This window comes from Aedes albopictus, chromosome 3 (genome assembly GCF_035046485.1).
Source record: "Aedes albopictus strain Foshan chromosome 3, AalbF5, whole genome shotgun sequence".
Classification (NCBI taxonomy): Eukaryota; Metazoa; Arthropoda; class Insecta; order Diptera; family Culicidae; genus Aedes; species Aedes albopictus.
In genome coordinates this window covers 141,557,116-141,583,998 of record NC_085138.1, presented here as the reverse complement: position 1 = coordinate 141,583,998, position 26,883 = coordinate 141,557,116, and the positions used below count along the sequence as shown (strand labels likewise).

The 26,883-nt window shown below is 45.4% G+C and overlaps 2 protein-coding genes across 2 annotated transcripts; one reads left to right on the top strand and one right to left on the bottom strand.

Moving 5' to 3' along the window:
- Positions 1-537: 537 nt before the first annotated feature.
- LOC109424110 (FHF complex subunit HOOK interacting protein 2A) lies at positions 538-24,957 on the bottom strand. The gene is made up of 6 exons (XM_019699211.3): positions 24,658-24,957; positions 7,441-8,307; positions 6,885-7,338; positions 6,699-6,829; positions 6,430-6,635; positions 538-1,503 (listed from the first exon to the last, which is right to left on the bottom strand). The coding sequence occupies exons 1-6, from the start codon at positions 24,736-24,738 to the stop codon at positions 777-779; spliced, it is 2,466 nt and encodes an 821-aa protein (XP_019554756.2). The 5' UTR covers positions 24,739-24,957; the 3' UTR covers positions 538-776.
- Positions 24,958-25,366: 409 nt separating this feature from the next.
- LOC109424111 (protein KRTCAP2 homolog) lies at positions 25,367-26,285 on the top strand. Its single transcript, XM_019699212.3, has 4 exons — positions 25,367-25,522; positions 25,649-25,803; positions 25,867-25,997; positions 26,064-26,285. Exons 1-4 carry the CDS (start codon positions 25,519-25,521, stop codon positions 26,170-26,172), a joined length of 399 nt encoding a protein of 132 aa, XP_019554757.1. The 5' UTR covers positions 25,367-25,518; the 3' UTR covers positions 26,173-26,285.
- Positions 26,286-26,883: the final 598 nt, after the last annotated feature.

Here is a 26,883-nt window from a genome sequence, read left to right as displayed (position 1 = left end):
GACTCCCGAAAGGAATTCCTTGAGCTATTCCAGGAGGAAATCATGGAGGAGTCACAGGAAACATGCCTAGAGGAATCCCAGGAGGCATTTCTGAAGAAATGCTGGGATAAATTTCTGTAGAGATTCCAGGAGGATTTCCAGGAAGGAGCCCAGAAGGAATCCCAGGAGAAATTTCCTGGAGGAATCCCGGGAGGAATTCCTGGAGAGATTGAGGGAGGACTTCCTGGAGGAATTCTTGAAAAAACTCCTCTGAGCTTCTGGGCGCCCTTCTTGGGTGCATTTAAACCTTTTTGAACGCCTTTCCAGGGGGTGGCATGCCTCTGATATGCACTTAAAATCCCCTTAAATCAGTCAAAATTTCAGCTTTTTACAGCATTCCGTTCTCCCGATAAATGTTTGGGAAGCGTCAGAGCCCAACTCCGGATAATCGGGTCTGACCTGCACTTGAAAACTATGAGGCGTTTGTGTCATGGAACCGTTGGTATTTTCTATATTGACTTGGGATATTCATTGAAACAACAATAAGAAAACAAAATGTGCGACTAGATAATGCTTATATTGATATCACCTTGAAATATCTTACGAACAATATTTTGTAGTACGAATGCATCTTCTTAAAGCAAAACTTTACAATTAATCAAACGAAAGTGCTAGGTTGGGCGTAAATTTAGGCTAGATACGAGCTCAACACGATTAAAATTTTATTTTAAGGGTAAAAAAACTAAAATTCAGCTAATCTAAGTCGTTTATTCTTGCAATGCACATTTCTCCAAAATCTATTCCGTGGCATGGTGGTACTTGACGAAAGCGATCGCCGCCAACTCCTTGCAGAATTCCTCCAGCACAACGATCGACTCGAATAGCGGATCGTTGATTTCCGCTTCGTCCTCTTGCTCGGGTGATGACTCATGTTCGCAGTCCTTGTGGTACAGGGGTGGATTGGATAGAAGCCGCTTGCCCGTTTCGTTGATGCGTTCTTGGAAATTTTCCACCCGTGGGATTTCGGTCAGCAGCTGCCGGGCGAGGAATTGCATCACAGACCATAGCGTGGTGGCACCCGGGGCCACCGGAATCTCCGGGCTCAGCAGGATCTCATGCAGGTAGGGATGCGGGAAGAGGGCCAGCTTGGACAGGATCGCAATGACGGCAAGATTCAGCTCGTACACCTGGGTGTTCATCTGCTTGACGTGCGAGAAGAGCAGTTTGAGCAGCGGACCCTCGTAGAAGCTTTCTTCGGATATGCCGCTGTCGCCGCATTGGACTTCGTTCAGGTCGAATTTGGACTTGATTTTGGGCTTGGCTGTGGGAAGGGTTTCCAACGTATTTCCCTCGCTGGTCGGAGAGCTGGTGGGGCTTTCGGGCCAGACTGCTTCCACGGGCCACTGGAAACCGTGGGTCTTTTTGATCCATGTCTGGTAGTGCCGGCTGGCGTCCTGCATGTATTCCTCGTAGCAAATGCCGGCCGCATCATTCATTATGTGTCGTGGCAGCAGGAGCAGGAAACTGAAATTTTCAGAAAATTATAACGGGATCAGGAAAAATAAGTAATGGTGAATAAAATGGAACAATCATTTAAGTCATCCTAGAATTAAATCAAATACAGGCTCTCCTGGGTATGTTCTAGAGATTTTTAAGAATGTTTCAGCAACATCTTAAAGCAAAAAAACCTAACTAGAATTTATTTTTTTTAATGATTTTTGTAGGCGAATGTTTGTACAAAGTATTGGGATTGCGGATTACTTAAACAACTACCCACCCTTCTGAAACTACTGAAAACCTGTTCAACAGACACCTGAGTAGATAGCTCAGGTAGTGTGGAACCGAAACCCCTCCGACGCCAACGATCCAGTTTCCGCCAAGCATTCAGGCACCACTAGAAGGTATTGCTTCGGAGAGGGAGTCTTGCAGCTACGGACCTTGTGATTTTTACGAGGACATCAAATAATAAATAGCGCTGGAGTGTCACCAGCTATCTCAGCGACCTCATCCTCAGAAGGCAGAACAGGGTCGATACCACTCCGCATATCAAGTACTGATACTGCGTACACCGCAGTTGGACCTCCGCGCAAGTAAGGTCCTGTTCACATAAGCCGCAGATGGGCTTGCCAATATGGGGCCTCCATCTACCTCGGACCTACCTCGGACCATTCCGGGAGCCCTTTTCATGCCACGGGTTCTGATCCTCAAAGCCAGCCACCATGACAGTAGCTTCCCCAAGATACCGTGCGACCTACTGTCCGATAGAAAATTCGAGTTCGATCGCAGAGCACCGGTATAATCTGCTCAGCCGATATTCGAACCCTGAGACCAACTTTTGGTTGCGACTGACCTAGACACTCCACTGGATAAGATTTTCCGGAGTTGTGTCCTCACCACATGTGGTGAGGGGGCAATTGAGCTAAACGTGTTTCTTCAAAACCTATGCACACCTAGCACTCAAACGAAACTGTGTAAATTTAGATGTAAATACTGTCTAAAGAAGCCATAGCCCTAAAGGACCTGTAAGGATCAGTAAGGACTTCAAGCAGGCCCTGATAGGATTTCATAACTCAATGATGGCGACCAAGCAGGAGCATGTATAAATCAAGGCAACTGCGGCAGCGACAGAACCCGTGAAGTCAATGGTTCCGAAGTTTACCCAGACGGAGGCCGTTTGTCCTAAAAGTGCGGCGGATGTGATGACAAGCATCGCAGAAGCATGTTAGGCAGCCATCAGGCGAGGGAGCTACTAGGCGGTGCCGTCCGCAAGGCTAGGCGGTTGTTAGGCCCGAAGGTCGACAGTAAAGCCGGCGATTCGGACCCCAACCAGACATCCCAGAAAAGTCCGAAAGGTGGGCCTGAAAAGTTGTGACCACTGATTGGTCCTCAGCAACCATATGTAAGGGCGGGCCATGGGAAGGACATCCCCTGGACCGTAGTTGGGTGGAAGAAGAAACCGCAGGACGTGCAGAAGCGTAGAGACACCAGGAGACGCGCTCGTTATCAAGACTGAAGAGTATAAGTACTCGGAAGTCTTGAAGTTGATGAGGAGCGACGCTAAACTCGGGGATCCGGGAGCCGATGTACGCAGTATTAGACGTACTCATGCAGGTGAAATGACAATCGAGCTTAAGCGCGGCAAGGGTGCTGCCTCACTGACACGGAGGAGCTCGTCATGACACAGCGGCAACAGTGCAACAAGTTCGGCAATAACGCTCGGCTATGAGAAGGTCTGGCGAGGAGCCGACCTACTGAAGGACATTGGTTACCTGTGGTGTATGCTAACAAGTCCGTCATAGTTGGGAAGCTCAAGGTGGGCTGGTCAGTAAGCCAGCTGACCATACTGCTGCAGATGTCTGGAACCAAATGTCCCAAATGCAGGATAACGTGCTTCAGGAGCCATCCTTCTGATATCTGAAACTAGGACACAAGTCATGGAACTGCAAGAGCCCTGACAGAAGCAAACTTTGTAAGCGATGTGGCGGCGTAGATCACAAGGCACAAGGCTGCACGAGTCCAACCAAGTGTTTTATTTTTTCCGGGAAATCCACAAACAGCAAGTACCCAATGGATGGTCCAAAAGGCCCGGCCTACAGGAAAGCTACAGCTGACAAATCACAGTGCTGGTAACGCAGCTGAACCTGAACCACTGTGACGCAGCCTAGCAACTGCTTTTCCAGGCAGTTTCTGAGTGGGGGACGGATATCACCTTGATAGAAAACCCATACTGAATACCCGCCGACAACGGCAATTGGGTTGCGGATGAGTCCGGAAAAATAGCGGCGATTTGGACAACGGGCAAATACCCCGTCCAGGAGTTGATGTCTACTACCTACTACCTGCTCGACGTCGATCTGGCTAATGTCGGTACCAAAAGTACCTTTAGTCGGAACGACGTTACTTTTTGTAGTCCTGGCCTAACAATAGGCTAAGTTGAATCCTTCGTAGATGGAAAGCATCATGTTTTAACGATGAGGTATTCCGGGAGGCGCTCCGTCGTCAACGAAACTCATTCAGTCGAAGTGAGAACCAATTTATTGGTAGTGGTGCTCTAGCGTCCATGCGTGCAAGACAGTCCAACCTAAGAATGAGATTCCTCTGGCATTGGTGGACCAACGATGCCAACGATGGTTGAATGCCTTGTGATCCCCAAGGTAACCAGAGTCATTCCCACAACTCAGCTGGATATTTCGAATTGACGGATTCCTACTTCCATGTTTCTGGCTGATCCCGAGTTCAATACGCCTAGTCAAATTGATAGGTTGCTTGCCGTATCCTATTTAATCTGACTGCTCAAATTGAGAAGAATCCTGCTGCTAGAGGACTTGTCGGATTTACAAGAGACGCAGTTTGGCTGGGTAAATGGTGACGTCGAGAAACAACAAAGCGACCAGCATTGTTACATTGTCGCAGTCAGCACGCTTTCCGAGACCTTGAAGAGGTTTTGGGAATTTGGGGAAGTCAACGATGATGATCAACCCTCGATCCAGGACAATGTGAGAAGACGTTTCTCGCTACCCACCGTCGTAACGAAACCAACAGATATAGAACGCGGACTTTCCGTTAGTATCTTTCCCAGCTGAGAGACACCCAGACGCTTATTTTCCCTTGAAATGGGGATGGAGAAAGATCCTATACTTAAAGTACAGTAAGTTCATCGAGGACTATGAAACCCTGGGACACTGCTGCGAAGTCAGTAAGTATACTTACACACCGAACCAATCTCTGTACTACATGCCCCACCATGTGGCACAAAGTGCAATGTGCAACGTTAATTTTAATACTTAGATCCACTGGGTTCCCTGTCCATAAGTAAAGATCCAACTCTCCGAAGCTGCTACACCGCATCTCAAAAACTGATCGCGAGTAGAAGGTGAATCTTAGTGACGGCTGCGAGGTAGTGATGAACACTCCAGGTTTGACGTGGAGTCTATAACGGTTCGAGTAAATATGCACTTGTCATGAGCCATCTCACCGATCAATCGAAACCCTCGACCAAATGATCTGTGCTGTCCGAAATCAGCAAGCATTTCGTGCCGATGGGTCCTTGTCCTCGGTTAAAATCATCGCGACGCCAAGCATATTGTGCAGAAGGTTGTGTTTGCAGGAGTTCCGAGGGATACGCAACTGGAAGGGAACTTGCCACATGATTGGTTGCAGTTTTTAACATCTCTTCAGCAAGTACTAAGAAGTATTTGAATTCCATGGTGAGTTGTAACGCCGAACTTTGTTGCTGTAGAAGTTCATGGTTTCCTGGACGCATCGAAACTGGCATATGGCTCGGAGACTTCCTTAGCTATGCAACAAGTCAGAAGTAGCTCGTACGAAACAGGTCACACTCCATACCCCGTACGAAGATACTAGGAACTTTTAGTTAGATTGACTGTCAAGGTTCTATATACCACGAAGTATTAAACAACTGATGGGAAGTTTACCGTCGTGTCGAATAAATGGAATGATGAATTTGAAAGGACAGGCGTAGACTACGCAGTTCCGGTACTGGTCAAGGAGGGTTGGTACAAACTTCGTCTTATGAAGGTCTACGGCGGTTCATCTTGAATTGGTGTCTGACAAGTCCAGCGAGGCCTTCCTAGCCGCTTTACGGTTTACTATTGAACATAGCTTAAGCAAGGAAATTCAGACAATGGGAGTAACTTCAAGAGCGCTGAATCGGAGCTGCACGAGCTGCACGAGCTGTATCAACTCTTCCCTAACCGTGAAGTCATTGACCGGTTCGAGGAGTATTGCCAACCAAAGTAAATCTCTTGACAATTCATTCGTTCCGAAGCACTGAATTTAGTAGTCTTTGCGAGGTTGCGGTTAAAAGTGCCTGTACTAAGCGAATATTGAGATACGTCTAGCCTGCCCCCAGTCGCATAACTGTCCCATATGAATAGGAATCCCAGCAAAGATGGGACTGTTATGCGATGCGAGTGAGGGCAGTAGCTGACCTTTAAGAAATATGCCACCGTATTGGCGTAAGTGAAGGCAATCCTCAATAGGAGGCAATCAGTGAAGTACTAGATTGAAAGTAGTGAGCTGGATTTTTGTATGGTGAGATGATCGATTCTCCATTTCTGCAATGAAAAGGTGCAAACAGCGTGGGTTATATGATTTCTTGACTAATTTGATGCTGTTTGAGCAAAAGTTTTGATAACCGTGTTGTTGAAGTTGCAAGAAATAAATAATACAACAACACAGTTATCCAAACTTTTGCTCAAATAGCATCAAATTAGTCAAGAAATCATATAACCCACGCTGTTTGTATCATTTCATTACAGAAATGGAGAACTGATCATCTCACCATACAAAAATCCAGCTCACTACTTTCAATCTAGTACTTCACTGATTGCTTCCTATTCTCAAACGCTCTGTCTGTCAAAAATGAGTGAATATTTCCTAGCGTTTTTCATAATCTTGTTACGAATCTAAAAATAATGTAAAACTTACTGGTTAATCACTTTGAGGATGTTGTTAGGAGCCAGCGTCCGGGACTTGATGGGATCTTCGGCACTGCCTCTCCGCCGTTCTCGGTTATCCTCCTCATCGGACCAGGACTGAATGGTTTGCGTGTTGTTGTCGTAGTATCCCCGGTTGTTGATGTAGAAGAAAATCATTCCATGAAGTATCTTCTCATGTGGGTTATCCAACAATGACTGCAAATTGAAAATAATTTAGAGAATATCTGGAAAAGTCAGTAACATTGAACGTTGGATTACTTCAACGAACTGTAGGGTTTGCAGGAGAATGTCAGAATTTTCGTGAGCATTCTCGATTAGTATAGTTAGAAGACAGTCAGTTCCGTTAATATCCGTTATGTCGCCTTCTCCTATAAGCCAGTTAGCAATTTCTGCAAGGGATAAGATGTGTTACCTAAGTTCATAGGAGTATTAGTGTTATCCTACCGTCCAATAGTGCTCGGGACTGCGTCTTCTTTATGATCTTCGCGGTTAATACTAACATAAACGGAGCATAATTGCCCAACAAACCCGGCTCGATGTAGCTGATCAGCAGTTGTGCCCTGATCAGTTCTCCCAACTCCGGAGCAATCGCTGGACTTTCCTTCATCAAACAGTCACAGTAATCCAACCAACAGAGGAACGAAGTCAACTGGTACCTCCCGATGAAGTGCGGCTGTTCACTATCTCGCGGAATCAAACCCCAGGACACGTTGGCATCCTCGATATCACCGGTATCCATGTCCTCAGGAATCTGCTGACAGTGGACAGCCAACCGATCGGCTATCATTGTGCAAAACCGACTCAAACTGTTCCGAATGGCGTTGCAGGATTTGTTCAAGGTCGGTAGCGACGCCAGTATCAAAATCCCCTCACATGCTCGAACTATAATCGTACTGTCCTGAAAGTTTAATTCTTATGTTGATAACAGATCTAAACAAAGCATTCAAACATTCATCGTTTTGATCGTATTTTGCTCACTTCGTCATAATATCAAACTTACCGCACTATCCAGATAGCTCACAATAGCATCGAAAAGAACGAAATGTTCCTCATCATCACAGTCACATTTGGCTTCGGCCACTCTCTCCTCGTTCAGGTTGGGAACCACCACGGCCGATGACGTTCCCTCATTTCCCCCCGCTTCATCCCCTTGCTCTCCCGCCTGCTGCTGATCTTCCTTGACCAGCGAAATCCTCCGCGAGTCGTACTCGATCTTTGCGCTTTGGAACAGTGGATTGTTGACCGGTGTCTTCGTGATGGACAGTCCCTTCCAGCTGGCCAACATTTGTGCGGAATGGTGATGAGATTTGAGGAATAAATTTGCCAGGATTGGTTCCTTCCGGACCAAACCGGCCACGGTTTCCAGGAAGAGAATTTCCTCCTTCTCGTATGGCGAAGCAACGTTTCCGTTGCATAGTTCGACCAGTTTCTGCACTGGTTGAAAGAGGCTCGCGTGACCCAACGGCGGATCCTTCATGCAGGACAGAAGACGTCGGACCCAGTTTAGGATGACCAGTCGGGCACCTGGCGGAGTGTCATTTGCTGCCAGCTCTACCAATACATCCAGCGGGCGGTTGTTCAGGACGAACTCCATGCATTCGGCTGTGGGAATCTCCTCGGTACTGCTTCCATTGGATGAGGATTCCTTGGATTCAGGCTGACCCGAGTCAACGGTATCCACCTGACGTAGGGCAGCGCTTATTTCCTGCTCCTCACGAATCAGTATTTGGAGCATTTGCTCCAGATGCACGGGAATGTTTGTGTCGTTGATATGAATCTTTGGCAATGTCTTGTCGGCAACGTAGAAGTTCTTCACCAGCTTGTAGTGGTAATCGAAGTCCTGGAGAGCGGTTGGTGGTGGTGCGAGCTGTGAAATGGAGAGAGATGATTAATTAGGACGATGTAGTCAACTTTTCGGGATTTGTGCAGACGCCTGTTTCTGAATAAGGAGTGTTGAAGTTCCTGATGCAATTCGTGTTAATGCCGTTTCCGTTCATAAACCACGTAGACCCTATTTTGGTTATCTCAGACTCCCCCCGTAGACTTTGTTGTATAGTAAACAAGATGGCGTGTTTGGTTGGTATATGACTGACGTTGTTTATTGATTATCTCTCTTACATCGGTGTTAGTGTATAACATCCCCCTTTTTATAGTTAACAAAATAAGAGTATAAAACAAAGAAAGTAGACCCCGTATACAATTCAATTCTTCGGTCTTCAAAGTTATTCAATAAAAAATTACAAAGCAAAATCATCCAAATGCTTCGGCCGACGAATTTCTCGTTTTGGCCGGTCCATTTGACTCCGCATGCTCTTTTCGTTGGTACTCTCGGCTGTCATCTCATTCGGTCCATTGCCAATTGAGTCCTCCCGAATACGTCCAGGCGTTTTCGGGTAGGATCGCTTCTCGAAAACTCTGCCTGGATCCGAGCCTGGATCTTCATCCGTATTTAGATCTTCTCTTGACAGGTTCGATGAGTCCGGTCCAACCCGAGGGAAACCAAAAGCTCCTCCAAACGGCTTAACGTGAACACCGCTGCGACGCATAGTCGATCCTTCTGCAGTCTGTAGTTCAACGGATTTGTCAGGTAATTTGCCAATGACTGTTGCCTTCTCCCATCGCTTGTCGGTGTCTGGACGTCTTTGGAACACCACGTTATCTCCAACCTTTAACTCCGTTAGCCTCCGGGTGCCTCGATCGTAGTACTTTTTAGTTTTTTCTCTGTGTTTCGCAATTTGATCCGGAACCTGACTGAGAGCTTTCTGACTGACTGCAACCCTCATTTTGCTGGTTTTCAACGGTATACTGTTTCTTGTGCTACGTCCTAGTAGTCGCTGTGCTGGACTGGTTCCCAGCTTGTTCGGTGTATTTCGATGTTGCAAAATCGCTTGCCAGAAATCTTCACCTGTTCGCCTTGCTTTTTTGTAGATTCTCTTTACTTGTTTCACTGCTGACTCCGCTTTACCGTTTCCGCTCTGATGATACGGCGACGATGTGCTATGCAGGAACTCCCAAGTCTTGGAAAATTTCTCAAACGCTGCGTTGTGGAATTGAGGCCCGTTGTCCGTTACAACGACTTCTGGTATGCCATGTCTGGCGAAGTTTCGCTTGCAACATTCCACTATCGCTGCCGTTGTTGTGCCTTTCAGTATGTCGACCTCGATGAAATCGGAGTAGCTATCTGCTGTTATTAGCATGGTCGTTTTCACACCTTCCATATTTACCTCGCATAGATCAAGATGCACTCGTTGAAAAGGATATAGCGGAATTTCATGGGTCGTCATCGGTGGGGATAGTTGACTTGCGCTGTATTCCATACAAGCTTCACAGTTTCGCACAACGTTCGTTATTTGATCAGCCATCCCCGGCCAGTACATGGTTGCTCTGGCTGAACGCAACGTGTATTCTATTCCTTGATGCGCTCGATGCAATCGCTGCACTAACTTCTGCCGAAGAGACTTCGGCACAAGGACTCGATCCCCTTTGAAGATCACTCCTCCAATAACCGATAATTCGTCCTTGACAGGACTGTACATCATCAGTTCGTCTTGCAGTTCATCTTTTCTGTCCGGCCAACCTACTGCCAAAACGTCCAACAGCTTCCGCAACAGGGGATCCTTTTTAGTTTCATCTGCTATTTCTGCAAACCGTTCGTCCGTGATATCAGAGTATTCAACCACGTTTACTTCCGCAAAACGCTTGAACAGTTTTTCTGTCGCTTTTAACTGAAACACCATGCTGTTGTCATCATTGCACTCTGATGTATTCTCGACAGCGGTTCTAGAGAGCAAGTCCGCAATGTACATCTGTGACCCTTTGCGGTACTGGACCACTATATCATATCGTTTTAGGGCCATCATCATTCTCTGCAATCGAATCGGCGCCGTGTGGATTGGCTTTCGGAATATTTCGACGAGCGGCTTATGGTCTGTCTCTACGATGACACCTGATTTCCCTGCAACATATTGCTCGAATCGTTTGCACGCAAACACAATTGCCAAACATTCTCTTTCAATGCAGGCGTAACCACTCTCCGTTTTGGTCAATGTCCTTGACCCGTACACCACTGGCTTGTCACGTTGCAGCAGAACACATCCAATTCCTGATTTGCTTGCGTCGCACTGTATGACCAACTCCTCACTCGTGTCGAAGTAACCCAAAACCGGTGTTGATATAGCTAGGTGTTTCAGCTTTTGGAAGGCCGCTTCAGCATCTTCGTCCCAGGTGAAATCTGCATCCTGTTTCAAAATCCTTCTAAGCGGAGCGCAGACGTCTGACAGCGATGGCAAAAACTTTCCTAGGTATGTTGCTAAGCCTAGAAAAGTATGCAGCTCCTTCTTATTGGTTGGCGTCGGGATGTCCAAAATCGCTTTGACCTTCATTGGATCCGGTTTGACCCCGTGTTCGGTGAGGACATGACCAAAAAACGGCACCTCAGACAATGCTAGCTTCATTTTTGTTCGGTTGATCCTTAGTCCTCGTTGCCTGAACCGCTGTAACGCCGCTCTTAGGTTGTTGTTGTGGTCTTCAAGGGCTTCGGCTTTAGTTTTCCCACAACCAAAAATCAACATGTCGTCTGCCAGACATCTGATACCTTTTAGCCCCGCAATCAGTTGCTGCTGCGCTTTCTGGAACATTTCTGGGGCCGCGGAGATCCCGAATGGCATTCGGTTCCACTTGAACGTTCCCTGTGGCGTCCAGAACGCTGTAAGGTCGGAACTGGCTGAATCCAGCTTCATATGCCAGAATCCGTTTTGTGCATCTAACACCGAGAAAACTTTAGCGTTTTGTAGATCTGGCAACATTTCTTCAATTGTGGGTATCTGATGTCTTGCTCGCTTGATTGCTGTATTCAGCTCCGCAGGATCCAAACACAAACGAAGTTTCTTGCCGCGTTTGACTAGCACCAGGTTGCTAATCCATTCCATATGTTTGTTGACAGGTTCAATAATGCCTCGAGACGCGAGTTCTTCGATTTTATCGCGCAACTCGTCGTTGTACGCTACGGGAATCCGTCTAGCCTTCTGCTGCACTGGTTTAACCATTTCGTCGATTTCGATTTTGAACTCTCCGTCGAAGCAACCATCGCCTTCAAAAACATCGCTGTACTCGTTGACAATTTCCTCACAGCTCATCTCAAGAACTTTGACTTCATCTACGTTTTGGATCTTGATCACCCCTAGTTGGACGCAAGCTTCAGCAGACAGTAGCGGTTTCTGCTTGATTCTGACGACGATGAACTCTAACACTTCCTTCTTGTTTTTCAACTTTATAGCTAACTGCGTTGCTCCAATCGGTTCAATCAGCTGTCCACCAAAACATCTTAGCTTCACTTCCGTAGGGTTGATCACCGGTTCAGGAACCACTCTTTGCAAGTCTTTCAAACTTATAATGTTGACACTCGCTCCCGTGTCCGCTTGACAGTTCAGTTTCTTCGCGTATCCGGCACCCACTTCCAGGGTAACGAAAATTCTCGCTTTTTCCAATTTCACATGTTTCTCCACACAGAAAATGTCCACAATGTTCAGTTCCTCAGCGTCAGAATCTTCGCTACCACTGGAAGATATTTCTTCTTCGACTTTGCGCACTGCACTATTTCTCTTCTTCTTCATGGGTTTCCTGCTCTTATTTCGGCAAACTTTCCGGAAATGATTCATTTTCCCGCAGCCATTGCATTTTTTCCCAAACGCTGGGCAATCTTCCTTGCGTCGTGAGTGGGATCCTCCACAAAAATAGCACTTCCCATCTTTCTTCCGTGCAAGCGTCACTTTCAATGCTGCTCCTGACGTGCCTTCGCCTACGTTACTGCCCACATGTAGGCGATCATAAGCAAGGGAGAGATCCTCAATCCTTTTTTCCTCCTTGCATTTTTCCACCATGTCGTTCAACGACAGCGCCTCGTCCCTCAGCAGCTCCTTCCTTAGGTTTCGATCCAGGATCCCTTTGACGAATTGCTCCTTTAACTCATATTCCTTCTCGTCGTCCCCATACTTGCAGTGTTGAACTTTTAGCTTGAGACGTTTGACGTAATCATCAAGAGACTCGTCCAGGTGTTGAACCATGTTGTGGAATTCCGATCGCTCCGTTCGTTTCTCTCGTTTCGGAGTGATTTTCTGTTCCAGTTTGTCCAGGATGGCGACTGTTGATGTTTTCTCCGCATCTGTCAACTCCAGATCTTCAACTAGCAGCATTGCCTCAGCTCCGAGAATAGACATTAGGATCGCAACCTGCGTAGCAGCAGGCTTCGCCGTGATACCAGTGGCAAGCGCATAGTATCCCCATTGCAGCTTAAACGTTCTGAAAGCTTCCTCCTGCTTCTCGCCGAGTTGGAGTGGTGCTGGAGCTGGAACGTTCATTTTTTCCCAAATTTGCACTTCAACTTGGAAAATTCCACTGTCTAATCGTAGTTTGTAGCTGATTTCAGCAAATGTGCTGATTTTTCGGAATATTAGACCGTTCAAAACGCGAATATTTCAACCACTTCTGGCACCATGTTGTATAGTAAACAAGATGGCGTGTTTGGTTGGTATATGACTGACGTTGTTTATTGATTATCTCTCTTACATCGGTGTTAGTGTATAACAGACTTTTATCCAAACAAAAAATATGGAGCGTTGACTTTGGGCTGCAAAACGGTGAGTCGATAAGGAGAGCGCCCAACATAGCTCTGGTCCTCACAAGTTCCTACCTCATGCTTCCACGGGTCAAGCGATGACAAAGACCGCCAGCTAAGAGTTGCGTGTTAGCTGGTAGTGCAGCCTGGGCACTGTTGCCCTTCTGACTTCAGCTAGATTGAGGAAGCACGACCCGAGCGTCTGTTCACCAATGAGGTGCGGCTCAAACACCATCTGTTCTGGCATCCAGCGGCTAAGTAAGAAACGCTGCACCACGCCCAGCTTGATCCAAGGTGGTAGCCCCATCCGTGTGGTCGTCCTAGTGTTGGTTAGGACGTTAAACAGAACTGGCACTATGGCCCTCCGGCGAGACAGGAGTGTTGGCTTATAGGCCCAATAAGGCACCCGTTAAAATCCCCATTGCGAATAACATAGGAGAAAATACGACTCGATACAATCGGCAAAGACCCACGCGACAAAATAAGGACTACGATTGGAAACTTGGAACATGGAATTGCAAGTCACTTGGTTTCGTAGGATATGACAGGATAATCTCGACGTAGGATCGACAGGATAATAATCGACGAACTACATCCCCGCAACTTCGACATCGTGGCATTGCAGGAACTTTGTTGGACTGGACAGAAAGTGTGGAAAAGCGGGCATCGAGCGGCTACCTTTTACCAAAGCTGTGGCACCATCAATGAACTGGGAACAGGATTTATAGTGTTGGGCAAGATGCGACAACGTGTGATCGGGTGGCAGTCGATCAACGCAAGGATGTGCATGTGAAAGAGTTAAGGGCCGTTTCTTCAACTTCAGCATCATCAACGTCCACTGCCCACACGAAGGAAGACCTCATGACGAGAAAGAAGCGTTCTACGCGCAGTTAGAGCAAACATATGATGGTTGCTTGCCGCGTGACGTGAAAATCGTTGTCGGCGGCATCAACGCGCAGGTAGGAAGGGATGAAATGTACAGACCGGTAATCGGGCGAAACAGCCTGCACGCCGTATCGAATGATAACGGCCAGCGATGCGTAAACTTTGCAGCCTCCCGTGGTATGGTGGTCCGAAGCACCTTCTTCCCCCGCAAAGATATCCACAAAGCCACCTGGAGATCACCCGACCATCAAACAGAAAACCAAATCGATCATGTTCTAATCGACGGTAAATTCTTCTCGGATATAACCAATGTCCGCACATACCGCAGTGCGAATATAGATTCGGATTACTACTTAGTCGCTGTGTGCATGCTCAAAAGTTTCGACAGTTATCACCACGCGTCGAAGTCGAACGCCGCGACTCAACATCGAGCATCTGCGTAACGTAGAAGTGGCTCAAGACTACGCTCAGCAGTTAGCAGTGGCCCTACCAACGGAAGAGCAGCTTGGCGGAGCTACACTTGAATATGGCTGGAGGGACTTCCGATCCGCCATAGGTAGCACCTACGACTATCACAGAAACGACTGGTACGACGGCGAATGTTAACAGTTGAAAAACGAGAAGAATGCAGCATGGGCGAGAATGCTGCAACACCGTACGAGAGCGAATGAGGCACGTTATAGACAGGCGCGGAACAGGCAGAACTCAGTATTCCGGATGAAGAAGCGCCAGCAGGAAGAACGACACTAATGAGCGCTGCCTACAAGATATTCTCTCAAATTTTATGCCGCCGTCTATCACCCATTGCAAGAGAGTTCGTGGGGCAATATCAGGCTGGATTTATGGGTGAACGCGCTACAACGGATCAGATGTTCGCCATCCGCCAGGTGTTGCAGAAATGCCGCGAATACAACGTGCCCACACATCACTTGTTCATCGATTTCAAATCGGCGTATGATACAACCGTTTGGCAGATTATGCACGAATACGGATTCCCGGATAAACTGATACGATTGATCAAGGCGACGATGGATCGAGTGATGTGCGTAGTTCGAGTATCAGGGACACTCTCGAGTCCCTTCGAATCTCGCAGAGAGTTACGGCAAGGTGATGGTCTTTCATGCTTGCTGTTCAACATTGCTTTAGAGGGTGTAATTAGGAGAGCGGGGATAAACACGAGTGGTACGATTTCACGAAGTCCGTTCAGTTGCTTGGTTCCGCTGATGATATTGATATTATTGTTCGTAAATTTGAGACGATGGCGGAAACGTACATCTGACTAAAGAGTGAAGCCAGGCGAATCGGATTAGTCATTAATGTGTCGAAGACAAAGTGTATGATGGCAAAAGGCTCCAGGGAGGAATCCCCGCGCCCGCCATCCCGAATCCATACTGATGGTGCTGAAATCGAGGCGGTTGAAGAATTCGTGTACTTGTGCTCACTGGTGACCGCCGACAACGACACCAGCAGAGAAATTCAGAGGCGCATTGTGGCACGAAATCGTGCTTACTTTGGACTCCGCAGAACTCTACGATCGAATTGATGGCACAAATTTCCCAAATGGAGGAGAACGTGCCTCTAGAGCCGACCTACTGATCTACAAAACGCTGATTCGTCCTCTATGGGCACTCTATGAGCACGAAACATGGTCCCTACGTGCAGAGTACCAACGTGCCCTTGGAGTTTTCGAACGGAAGGTGTTGCGTACCATCTATGGAGGTAACCATTATGGAGGTAAAATTCAACATTGGTTCCTATAGTAGCGCATCCTATTGAATTCTTATGGGACCCACCACTATAGGAACACTTTCACCACTACAGGTGCAAAGGACCAACAAAATTAAGAAAAATGACTGTTTAAAATAGGTTTTTCGACAAATCCTGAACACTAAACTGGATTAATGTTTTAAATGAGGTATGATGCGTCTATTAAAAACGTCATTTGCAAGCTTTCTGGTCGAAATAGTACTAAATTGGCACTACCACCACTTTTGGTACTACCCCCACTAAGGGAGCTTTTACCCTAGTATTGCGCGATCGTGTGGGGTACGTCCGGGGGTAGATGAGTTGATAGATCTCGTTATTGAGATTTGCGGGAGTGCCTTAGCTGAGTATTCAGATGAGTTAGGTGCTTACATTGTGTTTGACGTTTGCTCATTACCGCCACCTAGTGAAAGCTTGTCCAAACACAGCAGGATAGTAATGGAAGACGTTGTTTTCGTTTCCAATCTGACTTAACGCGGAACTGTACATGATTCGGATCAATCATGAAGCAGCAATGCAATTACTGATATGTACTCTAAGATATGCAACTTCATATCTTGAATAACTCAGTCAGGGAGCAACTTGGATGTGAAGGTCTCAGGTAAGGTGGAGGCCCCTCTGTCGATCTGTCCATCTAATACAAGCATATGAACGAAATTTTTACTCTGCCCAGGTTACTCAATCACTACCTCATATCAATAGCTGACCTAGAAAACTTGTCGAACGTGAGTAAAAGATATTTGGTGAAAACTCTTCCCATTCCGATGGGTACTAACTGTGTCTATTCGGCTATCGTTCATCAATTGACGGGTAAGTAAATCAACAATTATGCATACAAATTAATTAAGTCAAAAAAAAAAACAAGTGAAAAACAAGTTTTACAATTAAAACTTACAGATTTACATTTCTCTCACGAAACCCACCAAGAAGCAGTTTTGATTATGAGTCAAATAAACGAGGGAATAGTTAATGCGAGCAGGGAAAGAAATCAAAACGCAACGGCGAAAAGTCAGGGACGGCCTACAACTGAAGAAAACCGATTCTCCAAATTGGAAAACCACGACATGTACGTTTTCAAAACCGGAAAAGAGGGGGAAACAATCGCGGCAATCCGGGACATGCTCGAAGTTTCAATCAAGGTGTTTAGTGGTAGCTTCGAACCCATCGTTTTTAAAGGCACTGGTGAACAAGAAGTTCTCATCCTTTATATGGGAGAAGAACACTATGAAAGCATCCTTGAGGTAGTAGAAATAGACGAACCCACAGAAACCGCGAAAGAAAAGGCTTCGGTAGACATCAAAACCCGAGGTCGTAAACCAAACAGTCCTAGAGTGACGGACGACACGTGGGAACCTATAGAACAATCAGATACCACCAAAGATTTCTACAATGGAATAGAGTGTGACGAAATGGACGGTGATAGCATTTCGGGAAAGGAAGAGGAACGAATAACGGTCTCAACCGAACATTGCGATAGCATTGTACGAAGAAGAAAGGCTCAACCAAAGGATCTGAAGGTTGCAACTATAAATTGCTGTGGTTGTTCAACTAGGCGTAAAAGGGACGACATTGATTTGGAACTTATCGAGGAAGAAGTAGACATATGTGGGATCCAAGAAACGCGAGTGGCATGGGAGCTTATGGAAACGAAAAACTATAAGTGGCTCTGCAGTCCTTGTGGACACAAATCAAGTCATCGTGGAGTCAGGATATTAGTCAGGAAGAGCCCTGCCATAAACGTGAAGAACTTCAATGGTATCTCCGAGAACATCTGTACCGCATGGGTAGAAAAAGGCGAGATTGGCTTGAAGATAATAGTCGTCCATGTTCCCTCGGATAGCCGAATGCCGGAAACGTTTGCAGAACTCTCAAATGTTCTGTTAAAAATCCCTCCGGAAGACTGCTACATAATAGTGTAGAATTAGCATAAGTTAAAATACACATAAATACAAACAAAAAAAAAAAACTGCTACATAATTCTGGGAGACTTCAATGGCCATATTGGATACAACGACATCACGGAAGATGTGCAACACCTGCTGGGAAAGCAACTCTTACATAAAGAAAGCAATGAAAACGGACTGTTTCTTCTTCAACTAGCACTACAATTCAACTTGGCAGTATCGAGTAGCTTTGCAAGATCGCGATCAGTAATCGAGACATGGTCAAACAGAAAAATATCATCCCAAACAGACCACATCTTACTCCCAATACATAATCAAATACGCATTAAGGAGAAAAGCACCAAAGCCTTCTGGACAAAAAGATTTCGGTCGGATCATAAATTGATTCTGGCAATCGTCCGAAAAGTATCCTACTCCCAGAATAAGCGACATGTATTAAAAACACAGCAACCTCCCAACTTCCAATGGAATGTAAAACTTCTGGTGAACGACAAATTCAAATCTGATTACGAGCAGTCAGTAAGGGAAAAGCTCGGAATCCCTCACAAATCGATGACTATGGATCAGAAGTGGGACGAAATGAAGACCATCATAAAGGAAGCGGCTGCGGAAACAATCCCCAACGACAAAAAAGAACCGATGTCCCCAAAAACTCGCAAGGCATACTCATTGCTGCAGAGGAAACTAAACCGTCAGAAACGATTCTCCGATGTCGACCAATGTCGCATCGAAGCGGCTAGAGCAAGAAGCGAATTCGAACAGGCTAAACGCGAACACGTCTGGAAATCGTGGCGCAACTTTTTCAAAAATATTAATGACACAGAACCGTATCAGAGGCTGAGAAAGACGTTCGAATTTCTAAAACAACAGAAAAAACAAAAAGGCAGACGATCACCACACAGCTCAGTTACCCAGTTCAAATGGCTAGAATCGCTATACGAATCTGTGGTTGAGGGACAGAATATCGAATTGCTCCCTGAATCTGGAGACGTAATTCCGGCAGCATCCAGGGGTGAAATCAGGGAGATTTTGAAGGCATTCAAAAACGGAACGAGCCCAGGGTCAGACGGAATAAACGTGGAACTTCTGAAGAACGCACCTGAGGAGTTCATAGAAGAATTACAACTATTAATTGAAGAAGTCTGGTCGCAAAATTCTGCTCCAGCCGAGTTTTCCAACACCGTTCAATTACCGATACCAAAAAAGACGTCACCGAAAGTAATAACAGACTACCGTAAAATTACTCTTTGTAATGTTGTTTACAAAAAAATTGCGGTATATCTTTTAAGGAAGCTGGACGAAGTTGTAGGCGAAATACCGTCATATCAAGCAGCATTCCTAGCGAACAGATCGGTGGAAGACCATATTTTTACAGCAAAACGGATAACAGAGGAATACTGGAACCATGGAGTCACAGTTTACGCTCTCGCGCTCGATATCAGGCAGGCCTTTGACTCAGTAAGTCACACTTCTATTATAGAGGCACTCCAACATCTGCAAGTTCCAAACTTTTTGATAAACAGAATCATACGACTGGGACTTCATGAAAAATCTTGCCTACAATGGCAAGGTCAAAGAACTCCTAAGGTGACTAAGGGCAAAGGCGTGAAACAAGGATGCCCACTATCACCTAGACTGTTTACACTGGTTCTCCATAGGGTATTGTGCAAGTTGAAGGAAATACATCCAGAAGTGCAGCTCGAACAAGGAAGCCGACTAAAAACCCCTTTAATCCTCGCATATGCAGATGACCTTATGATCATATGCAAAAGTGTCCAAGAACTAGACAAGATCGTGGGAACACTAAGAGGCCTGCTTGAAGAGGTCGGATTGCTGATCCACCCTGACAAATCGGAGCTACTAGTCCGCGACCCTCTCTCAACAAAAAAAAGCGTGGAAGAAAGTTTCTGTATAGGGGGGGATCCAATTAACCTCGAAAGCTTCCTTCAAATACTTGGGAGCCTATATGACGGCGACGGTTAGTCGTCCAGTGACAGTAAAGCAGAGATGTTTACAAGGTGTCAAAGTATCGAAAGCCGTACTCCCATTTCTCCGGAAAAATAACGTTCCTTGGGAAATAGGCCGTAAGGTATATCAAGCAGTGGTGGTCCCAACAGTAATGTTCGGTCTCAACGCAATTTCCATGACGGCACAGAATAGGAGATCATTGCGACATTTCGAAAGAAAAACGGTCCAGGAATGGTACAAAGCCTGCGGAGGAGCTACAAAGGTGTCAACAAGAAAATTACTGAAGAACCGTACAATAGTGAAAAAAATCAAAATCAGCCGAATCACGTACTGGGGCCACATTACCAGAAGACAAGGGAACCATCTACTACAAGCCGCGTATAAGTTTCACCTGGAGGGTCCGAAACGGAAATGCCGTCCGTGCGACACTTGGAACCAAACCCTGGACAAAGATCTGGTCTCTATGGGAAAATCGAGGGCAGATTTTGAAGGCTTGCTTCACAATAAAAATGAACTAAAACAAGAAACGAACAAGCTTTACGCCATTATGGACTCGTCGGACAGCGAAGCGTCTTCTGGTTCATCTTAGAAATAAAAAGGTATTAAACAAGCTCATGTCTTTGATCACCACCAAAAGGTTCTCGCAACACATCACATACCTCTACAACTGATTATTAACTAAAATTCATTCCACCTTCGAAAGTTTTACTCATTTATTGAACCAATCTCAACCTTTACCTGTGAACCCATTCACGATAATATATTTTAGGCAGACCAGGTTTTTCAGCCATGATCCCACGAGATGAACACCAAGCATTCAGGAGCTGATGATCGATATTGGACTACAAGAACAACCCTACAATCGGTGAGAGCTTTCCAATACTATAATATTATTCATTTATACAAATCTACATATATACACCCTCATATATATACATCAAATCTATTCGTCAAAACCTGGAGCGTTTGGTACGGTATGTCCACGCATTCATCCTCCCCTGTAGATTCGAGAAGTACCTCGATAAAAGAGAAAAAAGTCTTAACTCCAGGTACTTCGAAGAATCATCTTTGCGCAAAATACAACGCAGTAGGCCTGGCCGCTTTGATGCTTGTGTCATATCTTCGATATGCTGCAAGCCTCAATAATGACAAGAAAAGTAATTGGGCGTAATCTAACCCGATTCCTTTCCAGGATGCTTTCTCGTACTGGCTGCGTCTGTATTAGATTAGAGATTAGATTAGATTAGGAAGGTGTTGCGTACCATCTACGGTGGAGTGCAGATGGAAGACGGGACTTGGAGAAGTCGAATGAACCACGAGCTGCATTAGCTGCTGAGAGAACCAACCATCGTCCATACCGCGGAAATCGGGAGGCTACGGTGGGTGGGTCACGTCATCAGGATGTCGGATAGCAACCCGTCTAAAATGGTTCTTGAGAGTCATCCGACCGGTACAAGAAGACGTGGAGCGCAGCGAGCTAGGTGGGTCGACTAAGTGGAGGACGATCTGCGGACCCTACGCAGAGTGCGGAACTGGGGACAAACAGCCGTGGACCTAGTGGAATGGAGACTATGTACGGCAGAGGCCATCCTGGCTTTAGCCTGATTGGTAAGGTAAGTATAAGTATCCAGCAATCCCTCGTCCGGCAACGCTACAATAGGAACTGACGTCAATAATGCCGGAGAAGAGATGTCCATCAATCTGGACGTGGTCGATGTGGACTTCTGTCTGCTGTGGTGATCTAATTGTTAGACTATAGACGAATGTTTAGGTCTTCGACGATGATCTTGACGTCGTGGTTAGGGCGGCTAGGGATTGTATACGCGTTCGAGCTGCACTTAAAATGCATCTTTGTCAGTACTTCATTAATTGTATGATCAAGTTGAAGAATCGACCCTTGATCCTCATCACACCTTCTGCTGCACTATCATGCTGCTGATACCGCGGTCCTTTAGTAAAACAGCGAGTTTGATGTTGAGGGGTCACAATGCCGTCTAGTTTCCTAAACGAGCCTACGACTAAAGCTTCCACCAGAGTTGGCTACCCGATATTCCCTAAGATTGCTGGCAGCTCGGCCGGTGTCACGAGCAGGGAATGAAATTATCGATCACGATCGCGATCACAGAAAACTCTTTCACACGCATTATCGGCGAAAAAAGACGTGCGATAAATTCAGACCCGGTTTACTCCCGAGAATGTGTTCTCGCTCGTTCCGCAGCGCCGAAAACAGATTATCGCCAGCAATGAAAAGAAGGCCGGTTTGCTCTCTGCGCTTTGTTCGCCTTTCCGTCTGGCCGTCGCCACCATAGGTAGCTTTTATGAATCAAATTTCTTCCTCTTTTCGAGCAGCTTGAGTGGTCGCGTGGTTATGGTGCGCGCTAAGAAACATTTTTGTGGAGGGTCTAGGTTCGAATCCCATTGGCGGCACAATTTTTGTTATTTGCCTCCTGATAATTATCGCGATAACCGGCAAGGCGATAAAGTTGGATAGCGAAAATGGCAAGAGCGATTTTCAGTTTTCGGCTATCTTTGGTCGTTGACAACAGCAGCGAACGATAAACATTTCTCGCTGGAAAAAGAATCGTTGAATTGTTCGGTTGCTCGGAAAATGCCAATTTTCGTCTCAATTTGCTGATAATTTCATTCCCTGGTCACGAGAAGGTTTACCTATAGGACCAGAAGTTGCTCAAGGGGGCTGCAATACGTGTTTTCAGGCCTTCTCCTGCACTTAAGGCAAGAAGCTCACGGGGTCTGAATGTTTAATATGAATTTGATATGGGAAGATGAGGAGTTTATGTGTCCATATGAGAATGGACGGTTATGTTATATGTTTATATGTTATATGTTTCACTGAAGCGGGCTTTTCCCTGCTTTTAACCTACAACGTCTACAGTAGATGTTCGGTAAGTACAACAAATTTGCAGTTATCGCACTGCCTAACGTCAATATGATGCGCCTTGTTAGACCGAATGAACAGTCGAATGGAGCTCACGTTCACTTCACGTCAACTGATGGGTCTATAGTCGAATATAGAACATGTTTAACAGAGCTAATAAGTTCTATATCCTCTAATAGAGCTGCTTAAAAGCCATTTTTGGCGAATTATTCGGCTGATATACGGCCTGCTGAAACAATTCGTACCGAGTCTCTGGAAAAAGAGCTGTTAAAAATTGAAAAAGGAAAAAGAGAGAAAAATATAACTTGTTTATCTTTTGTCTTTTCTTGCGTCTTATGTTTCTATCGAACTTTTTTGCTGCTCGCTTCAGGTTTTAGTCGAAGTCCTCGAGATTCCTCTTGAGTCGGCACTCGTCGTCAAACTTCCCATCTGCTCCATCAATGCACCATGGAGTTCGCTTTCTTAGAACCATATTTAAAGTAGATAAAAGTTGGTAAAATTTGATTCCATTTAGTAGAAGCGGTCGAGGAAACGATCTCACACGAGTAAGAAGCTGTTGGTATTTAAGAGGTTGCGATCGTCACTTAGTCCAGAGACCATGCCGGAGGACGAACATGATAATGTTGGAGTTCTAGTGGGGTTTGATATAGGGAAGTGCAAATCGGTAGCATAAAGATAAGGCAAGAGATATGGAGGTAATTGAGGTGGAATTTGTCTGATAGATGTAGGAGATTGATCACGATTCCAGTTTAAAACATAATCCTTATGGAAACGGCTGCCTGCGTGTTTAAACGTCGATTAAATATGCTGTTGCTCGCTGATCAAATTTATTCATTCTCGCGAATCTTTCCACTGAACTCCATTCACTTTGTATTGTTTTGGTTGAAATCAATTTTGATTGACACGAATGTCATACACCTCAAGCCGAGCAACAGCACCGACAGCCATCTTATTCGGCCTAAAGGCACAGGGCCAACAAGCACTAAAAGTTAGCGTTATATACCCATATACGGCTTATTTTTGTGCTTACGGTTGACAGGGCCTATAAGCATTAAGACATCTTTTATAGAGCTTGTTGGCAGGGATGGGAACACTCACTTGCAAAGAGTTACACTCACTTGCAGTTTTCTCAGCTCAGAAGCGTGCAATCAAGAAATGATGTATGGACGACTTTTGCCTAGTGATTTCGTCTAAAACTTTGCCGAATAGAGTAGGGGTCGCAAATACATACCAAAGTCGTGAGGGAGCTTCGAAGGCAACTCTCCACAAGGTGAGTGTAATTTACACTCACCTCGTGGAGAGTCGCTTTCACAGCCCTGTCACGGCTTTAAGATGCGTGTGCGACCCCTACTCTATTCGGCAAAGTTTTAGGCCAAACCACAAGGCAAAAGTCGTCCATACATTGTTTCTTGATTGCACGCTTCTGAGCTGAGAAAATAGCAACTGAGTGTAACTCTTTCAAAGTGAGTGTTCCCATCCCTGCTTGTTGGCACTGAAAAGCTACTCAATGTCCTATATAACGCTTATAACAGTGCTTAATGGTTACCTGGGTAGTGTCGCCCCAGTGTTTTATTTCGATTTGTTTAGTGCTTGTTCACTGATAGTTTCTAAAAACTCATTTAGCTTATTTGGTTTGAGCCTAAACCTCAGAAGTGCACTGCAATGATAAGCTTGGGCTATAGTCAGTATGTTATGAGTTTCCTGGAGCAATCAGTAGTGACTGATAATTAGGTTTTTCGTAAAGTCGTTCGTTCTTCTAATTGGACGAAAAGTGAAGTAAATTGAGTACGCTTATGTTGCAGTAACATCTCAAAATTCCCACATATTGATTATTATTTGCCAAGGCCGGCTGCCCAGACTCCATCATCACCTTGCCACTCGAACCTTCCTAATCTCAACTTTTTTTATCAAAGTGTAAACAATGCACCTTGCAGCCAAAACATGGATTCGCTTCATTATATAATCACATAGTGGGTAAACCATGAACCACAAACATGCTTCTTTGTACCCATCCTCAAATGAGGGTCACACCTGTTTCGCTTCTTACTGCAAGTACCATTACCGAGTGCAGGCAGAGTTCACTGCTGCTGCAATTACCATGCTGCGAAAGATGGCCCAATGACGCATTCTGCTCAAATGGAAGAAAACCCGTGCAATCGTCTTCGTTTGGCCTTTGCCTATACTTACCACATCGGCTGCACTCTGCAGAACCTCCGAAAGTCGTCCCAACATTTTATCGATCTCGTTGAACTTCCGGCAGAGAAACATGAACCACCCGAAATGGTCTCGATCCTACGGTTGGCGTTTTCTACTTTCGGGGAATCATCTTTTGCGATTTGCGACAACACTCAGACGAACCAGAAAAGGTAGAAAATTTTCCGATTGGAAAAAAGACTTGAACCCCGTACAAGGTAACACGACAATGTTTTTATTTGCACTTGCTATTTTTTCACCTACAATCTTCGGACGAGAAGCAGAACGAAAAATGCCATTTGACGTTTCTTCTTTCGTCGGGTGATGAAGCTTGCACGCACACTTGCACACCGAGGGAGTTTGTTTACAAACTCCATGGTAATTGTGTGCATACAGTCTCATGTTCGGTGGGTTAAAATGATATGCAATGATGGTACCTGGACCGCGGCGAACTGCAATAAATTGAAATATTTGGGGTTAAAACTGAATAATTGTTAACTAAGTTGCTTTAGACGGATGAAAATCATAAAATTGTTCATATATGATAACAAATAAAACCAGTTTTATCTTCAAAAGCATCGTTTTTCGGCTTCTTTTGCCAACTTCGCTGCGAGGTTCGTGTCTTGACGCGTGAAGTTAAGTTGAGGTCACCGCATGCAAGTCGTACCCATCGGCGAATGTTTAATAGTGGGTGTTACAGCCAATCAATGTTTTTGGTCCACGTCAAACTGCAGGCATCGTTTGTTTCCTCAATGTTATGTCTGTCGGCAAAATCTAAACCTTCAATCTCGTAAAAGTGATTTTTCCGTCTTTTTGCTATATAAATCCAACTAATTAAGATACATTTAAGTAGAAATGGGTGAGTATTTGTCATAAGATATTATATTCTGGTTGAAAATCAACTATTTCGGTCAGAATTGTATACATAAATTAACCGGCTTGGCACTTCCTATTTATGTATTTCACCACCCTATTTATCATCTAGCGGTCCCGACCTCCGTATCTCTGGTTCTGGCCTCGGTCACTGCCGTGCTGATATTCTCGGCAATGCAAATGTACAGGCCGCTGATTGCCTCTTCCCAGATGGCTACCATTTTTGGAGGATTTCTCGGCTCGTGGCTGTTCATTCTATCACTGACGGTGAGTATCCGATCAAAATCCTGTATGTTGAATCGAACATTGAACTCTGATTTCCTATTTCAGGCGGTTTCCAATCTGGAAGCGGTCGTTCTGGGCAAAGGATTCCAGGCAAAGTTGTTCCCAGAGGTAGCTTTCTGTCTGATTGGGTCGCTGTTTGCTTGTGGAATGGTGCATCGCGTTTGTGCAACGACCTGGTTAGTGTCAATTTTTAGATAAACATTCTCCTGAGAAGTACTTAAATCAGTTTCTACTCTTTTCAGTGTCTTATTTTCAGTTGCTGCTCTCTACTACATTAACAAAATTTCACAGAAAGTGCATAATGCACCGGTTCCGGTGGACACCTATGCCGGGAAGAAAAAGAAGAAGTAAACTTGTGGAGCTGAGGACACTCTCTTAGCAAGAGAAAATTTCAAAAGTCGGTAGTTTTTAAGGAAACTCATTTACTCTTACGAGCGCTTACCGAATAAATTATCTAATTTAAAGTTTGTTGTCAAATTGGTAAACCGTAGCGTAGCAAGAAATTTGCTCTGGGTGGGGTTTTCGATGTTCAATAATACTTTTTTTTTATTTGGCACTCATTTTCGTAAATGTTAACACACACTCAATTTGAGTCGCTGATGCAATATGGCAACGCAGCCGAAAAAATTTTTCATCATAAACCGTTTTATTTGCTCTAGTAATTTTTATGTGTTTGTGTTAGTGTGTTATTCCTCCAGGAGTTCCTCTGGAATTCCTCCAGGAGTTCCTCTGGAATTCCTCCAGGAGTTCCTCTGGAATTCCTCCAGGAGTTCCTCTGGAATTCCTCCAGGAGTTCCTCTGGAATTCCTCCAGGAGTTCCTCTGGAATTCCTCCAGGAGTTCCTCTGGAATTCCTCCAGGAGTTCCTCTGGAATTCCTCCAGGAGTTCCTCTGGAATTCCTCCAGGAGTTCCTCTGGAATTCCTCCAGGAGTTCCTCTGGAATTCCTCCTGGAGTTCCTCTGGAATTCCTCCTGGAGTTCCTCTGGAATTCCTCCTGGAGTTCCTCTGGAATTCCTCCTGGAGTTCCTCTGGAATTCCTCCTGGAGTTCCTCTGGAATTCCT

What these genes read in the sequence shown, in the direction of transcription:
- LOC109424111 (XM_019699212.3), top strand. An exon ending in TGTTCATTCTATCACTGACG is followed by an intron (nt 25,804 to 25,866) that starts GTGAGTATCCGA and finishes TTCCTATTTCAG; the next exon opens with GCGGTTTCCAATCTGGAAGC. An exon ending in CGCGTTTGTGCAACGACCTG is followed by an intron (nt 25,998 to 26,063) that starts GTTAGTGTCAAT and finishes TACTCTTTTCAG; the next exon opens with TGTCTTATTTTCAGTTGCTG.
- LOC109424110 (XM_019699211.3), bottom strand. Translation starts at nt 24,738, where the DNA reads ATGTTTCTCTGCCGGAAGTTCAACGAGATCGATAAAATGTTGGGACGA. An exon ending in AAACCCTACAGTTCGTTGAA is followed by an intron (nt 6,636 to 6,698) that starts GTAATCCAACGT and finishes TTCAATTTGCAG; the next exon opens with TCATTGTTGGATAACCCACA. An exon ending in ATCCTCAAAGTGATTAACCA is followed by an intron (nt 1,504 to 6,429) that starts GTAAGTTTTACA and finishes TGAAAATTTCAG; the next exon opens with TTTCCTGCTCCTGCTGCCAC.